General features: G+C 36.5%; 1 protein-coding gene across 6 annotated transcripts in view; it reads left to right on the forward strand.

Annotated features, from left to right (window-relative positions):
• The window catches only part of LOC145470627 (SPARC-related modular calcium-binding protein 2-like), a 40157-nt gene extending 31325 nt beyond the window's left edge, over positions 1-8832 (forward strand). For all 6 annotated transcript variants that reach the window (XM_081454435.1, XM_081454433.1, XM_081454431.1 and 3 more), the window contains exons 3-11: positions 79-247; positions 578-850; positions 1345-1410; positions 1735-1848; positions 2282-2509; positions 5659-5880; positions 6537-6572; positions 7050-7151; positions 7629-8832. In XM_081454435.1, the coding sequence (XP_081310561.1) occupies positions 79-247; positions 578-850; positions 1345-1410; positions 1735-1848; positions 2282-2509; positions 5659-5880; positions 6537-6572; positions 7050-7151; positions 7629-7936 (1518 nt within the window). In that variant the 3' untranslated portion in view covers positions 7937-8832. The remainder of the gene's footprint in view (positions 1-78; positions 248-577; positions 851-1344; positions 1411-1734; positions 1849-2281; positions 2510-5658; positions 5881-6536; positions 6573-7049; positions 7152-7628) is intronic.
• Positions 8833-9032: the final 200 nt, after the last annotated feature.

Here is a 9032-nt window from a genome sequence, read left to right on the forward strand (position 1 = left end):
CAAGCAACAGTATGTTCAGAGTTAATAAGTTAAGTTAATATACTTGAGTTGACTTACGCGTTGATTTTTTTTTTTCAGGAAGTTGGAGGCAATATGTGCAAATCTAAAATTACGTGTCCAATTGACGAGCCTGGGACCAATCCGGTTTGTGGCAGCGATGGAAGAACATACAGCAGTCGATGCCTTCTACAGTTTGCAAAGTGTCGTGGTCATAAAGTTAAGATGGTTCATAAAGGAAAATGCAAAGGTCAGAACAGTTTACCTTCTTGCTTGAACAGGCAGAAATGACACAAGAACTGTGATACAATGTTAAATATTATTATAACAATTTATATTTTAATTTATATTTTCCTAATGTTAGGAAAACTCTACCAAACATTTTTGGCATGGAATAAGTGCACAGGCTAAGCATTTGAAGCTGCAGCTCTTTGTAAGCATTGCAGACCTATGGTACTGAGGCAATAAAATTTATTAATATTGGGTTTTCATACATAACCTGGCCTTTTCCATAATAATAAATTCCTTTTTTTCCTGAGGATGCTTTTGGAGTAAACACTTTTTATGTATTAAATTGCAGATACTAAGCCATTTCCACTACAAGATGACAACTTGGTATCACCGGTAACATCAAAGTGCCTCCGTGACAGACAGCAAGTATTAACAAATGCCTTATCAAAAGACCTCATCATGCTGGCTGTCTTTGTTCCAAAGTGCGAGGCAGATGGTAGTTATTGCCGAGTGCAGTGCTTAAATACATCACGTTATTGTTGGTGCGTGGACAGCGATGGGAAAGAAATCCAAGGGACTAGAGTGCGTCTTCGACAACCAAATTGTCCAACAATTGCACATAGTGAGTTTCCATATCATTTAATAACACCAGTCCTTAAGAATTGTTTTCTGATCCGAAAGATGAAAAGTTAGAGGCTAGTTTATCAGTTGAATCCCAATTTGTCAACTAGAGAAATGGAAATTGTTAAAAAAAGATGAAGGATAAATTTCTCCTAACTTTTCTGCCAAGAGAGCAAAAGCCTGTTTTGAATAATACAGAGGTTTGAAAAATTGTCTTATTAAGGGTTCAAAAATTCAGGATCCCATTCAAGTCTGGTCTGGAAGGAAATTTTGATACCACTTCAAAACATGTTTGTCAGAAATGTTGGGTGTCAAAGTTTGCATGTAATATATGTAGATCTGTATTTAACACTCCTTGCTATAGCCCTGGGAATTGTTATTGACTAGGGAAGACACTTTTCTCTCACTGTTAAGCTGTATGGTTCTCAACTAAGACTCCTGAATAATTTACGATAATTTGCATATTTTTTAGTTAAGTTTTCTCCGCTCTTTTAGCTCAGCCATCAGAGAAACCAATAGCAAAAGGATGGAAGCCAGTAAAACCATGCACTAATTGCAAAGGTATGAGAAAACCATATCATGACTATAAATGAGTGAATTAATTCAAAACACGAAAATAATAACTAAGGTTTTCCAGAAACAATTAAGAATAAAAAGCAATGATATTAAAGAATGACGTTTTGACAGCTCCATACCATCATTCTCAAATTCAAATAAAATACATTATGTGAATTCATCATATAGTGAATGGACGTGTGAAGGTCTCAATGCATATGATTAAGAGAGAAAAATAATCGATCAGTTCAAGCGCACCATGCTTGGTTTTTTTATTCATTGATTATTTTGGCCTGATCTAAATTCTGTCAAAATTTTGTTTTGTTTCAGGTTGTTCAGAAGACATCCGTGCAGCTTTTAATGAAAAGCTTGTGAAGTTCTTGTCTGAAGAATTCATGCAATATGTTCAAAGGTCGTCTCTAGCTTCTGCAGAGAAAGTTCAAGGTAACATGAATTTTGATTGTTAATTAATTTACTAGATGTCATTATCATATGATATTATTGGAGCTTATAAGTGGGAGGCACAGTGGACGCTGGGGCATTATTAGAAATTATAGGCATGCCATGCATGTGCAGTGCTCTGTAGCAGAAATCTTTCAGAGTATGGTTACAAGTAAATCCAGTTAAATTGCCCACTGGCAAGGTCCTTTATTCACTGATTTCAGAGAAACTCTCATACGCTTCAGGGGTAAAGGGTTAAAATAAAAAAAATTTAACCAAAACTGACTCCCCAGAAAGATTTCGCATCATAATAATTAAAAGTCCTAATATTTTTTTTCACTTGTTTGATTATTGACTTCCAGTTGATAAAGGTAGTATTTAAAATGTTAGAAAATGATGAGAAAGGCTGACATATTGATGTTTGTTGCTATTTTAGGTCAGTCTGACAGCATGGGTAAAGTTCATCTTTTACTCTGGAAATTCACGCACCTTGATGAAAATGCTGATTACATGCTGGAGATGAGAGAGTTACATAGTTTCCTCAAGATAACAAAAAAGTCTATTCATCCCAAAAAATGCAGCCGTACTTTTGTGGCCTACTGCGACAGGGACGGAGACCACAAGATATCGCTCAATGAGTGGTATACGTGTTTTGGAGTAAAAGGTAAGGAATACCTCAGTTGTCATTATTTTGGACTTTCGGTACAAATGTGTATTATATATCCTTGGGGGCATCTTGAGTATCCAAAAACATTAACATCATATATATATATATATATATATATATATATATATATATATATATATATATATATATACACATAACAGTAAAAACTCAAGAGCTAGGTTATATGGTCATTTAATCGCTACTCTGAGTTTCATGCCTCATGCGAGGCAATCATCAGGTGACTGTTATATTGAGCTCCTTCTTGTCGAGCACTCTGTCTGACTCATCTCCTATCGCTATGGAGAAGGTTAATTTGGACTATTCCACCAAGAACATTCCGCTGCCAAGGAAGAACAAGTACTTGAAGACATTTATTGAGAAGACAGAAAATTTTATACGTCGAGTGCAATGGAAAGCTTATCATTTCTTAAACAAAACAGAACCAATAGCAAACGAGTCATATGGCTTCAAATCGAGAAAATCACCGCCGCAAATCAACGAATTGATACCTCTTGAAGACAACATGATCAATCTTATCCAGAACATCAAGTTCAATGACACTAAATGCAGTTTCCAACGCAAATTAAACAGCGATATCAAGAACAAGATCAAGAGGCCAGACACCCTCCTCATTCCAGCAGACAAGACCACAAACTTCTATGCAATGAACCCTTCCTCGTACGACAAACTGATTAAAGAGAACGTCACTAAGACCTACAGAAGATCGAACGATGAACTTGTAAGAGAAATAGACGCACAGTCTGCCCGCATAGCCGAACGACTCAAGTTATCGCATTGAAAACTTAGCTAAGAAAGAAGCATTTATCACGTTGAAGGATCACAAGCCCAATTTTCAAGACCATCCAACGTGCCGTCTAATAAACCCATCGAAGTCTGAAATCGGTGTAATAGGCAAACACATTCTGGATGAAATTAACACCTCTATCATCAACGGCACAAAAATAAACCAGTGGAAAAACACCTCCAGCATTCTTAAGTGGTTTAACAGTTTGGAAAACAAGAACTCACTATCGTTCATATGTTTTGACGTTTGTGAGTTCTACCCCTCTATAACTGAGAAGTTGCTTTCCAATGCGCTCGACTTTGCCACTAAGTACCGTTGAATCACCGGTCATGAACGTGAAATTATTCTGCAAGCAAAAAGATCTCTGCTATTCAACGAAAATTGTCCATGGGAGAAGAGATCTACAAACAACCTTTTCGATGTCACCATGGGGTCCTTCGACGGGGCAGAAACATGTGAATTGGTTGGATGCTACCTTTTGTCCCTCCTTACAAAGAAGTATGGCCAAAACATCGGCTCATACCGCGACGATGGATTGGCAGCCCTCAAGGGGAATCCACAGGAAGTGGAGAGGATTAAAAAGGGCATGCGCAAGGTTTTCCGTGACCACGACTTAAAGATCACAGTCGAAGCAAATACCACCAAGGTCAATTTCCTAGACGTCAGACTTGACCTCCAAAGTGGAAAACACTATCCTTACACAAAAGAAGGCAACGTCCCTCTATATGTGCACAGAAAATCCAACCACCCACCATCCATCCTGAAAAATATCCCCGAATCCATAAACAAGAGGCTCTCCGAAATATCCTCTGATAAAGAATGCTTCGATAACGCTAAGGGCGTCTATCAAGAAGCGCTTAACAAAAGCAGATACAACTACAACCTATCATTCAATGCCACACCGAACCAGACACCTCGCCCACGAATAAACAGACAACGAAACATCCTGTGGTTCAATCCACCATACAGCAAGAACGTGGAAACAAACATCGGTAAATGCTTCCTTTCACTTATTGATAAGCACTTCCCCAAATCTAACCCACTTCATAAAATTTTTAACCGTAACACACTCAAATTAAGCTACAGCTGCATGGGTAACATCAAAACAATCATATCTAACCATAACAAAGCTGAAATTAACAAATCCACACGTACTAATGACCAAACGAAAAATTGCAACTGCCGGAAATCTACCACGTGTCCCATGGATGGAAATTGTAGCATGGAAAGCGTAATTTACCAGGCCGAAGTCATCACACCAATCATGAAAGAGACATACATTGGACTCTGTGACACTGCATTCAAATTAAGATATCGTAATCACGTATGTTCTTTTCAAAATGAGCGGTACAAACACGCTACTGAACTAAGTAAATACATATGGAGCCTGAAAGATCAGAACATTAAGTATGACATCAAGTGGCGCATAGTTAAACAGGCTAGGTCTTATTCGAATGTTACCAAGAGATGTAATTTGTGTTTGTGGGAGAAGTTTTTCATCTTATGTAAACCGGAAATGTCAACTCTGAACAGCAGAAATGAGCTTGCATCGTGTTGCAGACATGCTAGGAAATTCTTGCTGAAAAATGTTATCATCTAATTAGCGATTAAGATCCCGCGTGACGCGACATGTGACACGCAACACATCTAGCATGTAATTGTATTGTTCTGTATTTTCAAATATCTTTGAATGTAACCGTTTTTTCTGGCAGTTGCCTGATGATTGCCTCACATGAGGCATGAAACTCGGAGTAGCGATTAAATGACCATATAACCTAGCTCTTGAGTTTTTACTGTTATTCCCGCTCTAGTTCAGCTATTGAGCACTTTGTAGTAGATGAGAATTTCACTCCATTTTTTGGTTATACATATAGATAGATAGATAGATAGATAGATAGATAGATAGATAGATAGATAGATAGATAGATAGATAGATAGATAGATAGATAGATAGATATACATATACATATATATATATGCATATATATATATTATACATTATTATAAATATATGATGGGAACTAAGGCAGGAGGCCTGTTGAATACAGTAAATCATAAAATGGTGAAAGAGACTTGCTAAATTTGAAAGTGAATGTGGACATTACTCTCAACTTGAAAAAAGCAGTTGAAGACAATGTATAAATTAAAGAATCGTTATTATCACAAATTTTGTAGCAAATGCATTCAATATAGGAGAGAAAGCTGTCAGTGATTGAGACTTAACAAAATCTCGAGTAGAGCAAGAGACACAGATACACGTTATGTACCTATTTTTAAGTACATGTATCATCCAATAATCATTATACTCTTGATTTATTATGTTCCTCTGATTGCTCATCAGAAATAAAGAAGTGCACTGGAGAATATTTAGCAGCACTGAAATCAAACAAGCATTCTTCAGGTGCAAACCAGCAGTACTTGCCACGTTGTGCTAGTGATGGGTCATACTCTCCCACGCAGTGTCATTACTCTATTGGTTACTGCTGGTGTGTTGATGTTGACACAGGCAAACCAATACCTGGCACAACAAGGAAGTCTACGTCTCTCGATTGCTGGAAGTATAGTAAGTAATGTGGTCGACTTCTTATTGTAATTGAAAATGATGACTATATTGAGTTCAGTTCTAATCAAGTATTGTTGAAATAGTTGTACATGTATTTCATTAGCCAGAGGCTAGTAAACTACAAAGTAAACCTTCAAGCCACATCTGAAATTTTTTTAGCCTGCATAATTATTGGCTACCATAGGTCTCAAGCCTGACTCTCCAGAGTCAGTGGACTTTGATGGAGTTGCATTTCACTTTATTCATGGCAATTGTGTGCTAATTCCTAATAATATGCAGCATGAAAAACAAACCCAGCATGTACTGATTGGAATCAAACAGGTAATGAGCAGCGGCAAAAATGTTAAGCATTTCTTGCTTCTGAGTAAAGGTTGATGTGAGTGTATAATCAATTGTCTGCCTATAGAGGTCTGCAATTCGTGTGCAAAGATAGATAGTCTAGTAGCGTATAGGTCTACAGTATACCAGTATAAACATACACTGCTAGTGATAAAGGCCTGTAATAATGATGATTAAAAATCACGAAATAATTAATATTGATTACAAATAATAATCCGAGATTTTCCTCTCTGACACTCCTAACCAATACTTGGTGTACCAATTAAAATGAAATTATATAACTATTTACACATGTTTGTGTTTGTTCTTGAATTTAGTGGCCAAAGACAATTCAACAAGTCTAGTGAAAAAAGGTGAGTGAGTAAGTTATTGTGGCTCAGCTCTTACATCACCTGAGTGTGACCATATCACCACGAGCTAAGAGTGTGAACACTAAAAGCAGTTCAGTAAATTTACAATTCTTTGCATTTTCAAAGTACATGTATCTGTAAAGTGGATTTGATAAAATTTTGGACGACTACTAGATTTATGCTAAAACAATTAGGTTATTCGCTCTCAATTTCTATGAGTTATAGTTGACTTGGGCTGTGCCCCCATCAGCTATCGCCCAATAGAAATCTCAAGCTCATAATCTAATTGTTAAATAGAACACAAGTGGAAATTTCAGAGAGCTCCAAAAAGCAGTGAAAATACTTGCATGTGGCTGTGTTCCAAAAGCATTAATTTTCTCATTCTCATAAACTTCCGTTTCTGTTTCTGCAACTCAGTGTAAACAAAGAAAATGTTCTCCATTTCTTACTTACAATTGTTCATTCTCATCTTCAATTTAGAATGTGCACAAGACCTGTGGACCTCATTCAAAAGAAATATGCTGAGATTATTTAGGAAGGATCTGGAGGAGGATTATCTCACTGGTGATAAGAGTCACTCAGGTACACCTGTAGTGGAGGATCATGATTTGACTTAGTTAATTCTTCTTGATAGAGCAGCAAGATTGACGAAAAGGAATTGGTTTTGCACTTACTACTCTGCACAACTGGCTTAAAAAACTCACATCAATTTTTTTTTATCCAATCCAACCCAAGTATTACATGGCTTTTTGCCATCTAATAACTGAAGATAAAATTCATTATTAGAGCAATTCCAAACCTCAAATCTTCAATATGCTAATGAGAACAAAGCAGAAAAAAAAAAACACATATATTAGCCATCCACGTTTTGATCTAACTAAATGACTATGACTCTGTAACAGAGGCAAAATATTGTAAGTTGTAACAACCTTTCTGCATTATAACAAAAGCAAAACTTGGTTTTCAACAACGTTAACAATCAATAACTTGTCTTGTTTCTGTCATTTTAATTTGACTGTTTTCTTTCTTTCTTTCTTTCTGTCTTTTTTAATAATATAGAAACCCTGATAAGAAATCAGCGCAGGAGTGCCAGATCAGGGGACCTACATTATGTCGGTTCATTACTAACTGACAAGCAAGTTTTTATCTGGAAGTTTAATCGACTGGATAGCAATAGGGACAAACTGCTTGTATCTAGTGAATTTCTGACAGCTTCTATGAAAAAAATTCTTGGCAACATCAAACGAGGAAGAAAATGTGGCAAAAAGCTGTTAAATGATTGTGATCTTGACAAAGACAGAGGATTATCCATGACAGAGTGGAAACTCTGTTTAACAATAAGCAATGGGCGAATGCCTCTGCAGTAAAATATCTTCATTCAACAACAGGAGCTCAAATGGAAAGTCAAGACCCTAGAATGCGGGAAGTAGCACTGGGTGGAACAAAGCAGGCCATACCTAGACCTGTCGACTGGTGTTCCTATACTTTTTGTTCCAAAGAGACCACAAACATTGCAAATAGACATGAATGTACAACTGTACTTCGATGAACAAACTAAGGCAAAATTAAAATGCCATGTTTTTTTTCAGGGGTGCCTTGTATTTAACATTTTCACAACAGACAACTTGTAAGATAACATTTTCTACAAAAAAACACCACTCATGCAGAGAAACGAAATAGCATGAAGTGTTTTAGTAGACACTACACTTTCCATGTTATTGATCACTAGATCACTAGTCAGATCTCCCACAAACTTAACTTATACAAAGCTTGCAAGTGGCCAAAATGTAAGTTCTCAATACATGTGTCAAGAAATAGACACTCCTATGGAGTTGACAATCACAAAAACAGTCAAATTCGTAGTCAGTTTAGTATTGGACAATCACGCTTATGGCTTAAGTTCCTACTAAAATATTTAATGTGATATCAAACAAGGGTGGCTTTAAGGACTTAGTGTGTTTTAGTGTGGCTAAAATATCAGACACTGCACTTAATAATCAGTACCAACTGACAGTAGTCCAAGAGGCAAATACAAGAGACATAATACATTATGTATTAAAAAATATACTGGCCAAGCATCACATTGGAGGCAACATAACTGCGGTTAATGTTATAATTTATGAACGATTTTGGTGCTTGTTCAGAACAGTTCAAAAAGATACAACATTAAATTAGCCTTAGATTTAACTGCTTTAGATGATACCTAGAAAGGTTTTGCTTGTGTACATGTAATGCTCTTGTTGTTTGGTCAATCAAAGCATTGTCCAGTGATAAAAAAAGGACAATTATGGTGTTTTGGAAACTTAAACGAACTTTCCACGTAGCAATCATTTGGCACAATGATCAACTAGTTCTGTTAGTAATAAAACGTAGTCCACATTATGTACAATTTGTATTCTTGGACTGTGAAGTCACTCTTATTTTGTCTATGGAATTAACTGTCAGGCTGTCAGTGTTGATTGT

Source organism: Orbicella franksi, chromosome 15 (assembly GCF_964199315.1).
Source record: "Orbicella franksi chromosome 15, jaOrbFran1.1, whole genome shotgun sequence".
NCBI lineage: Eukaryota > Metazoa > Cnidaria > Anthozoa > Scleractinia > Merulinidae > Orbicella > Orbicella franksi.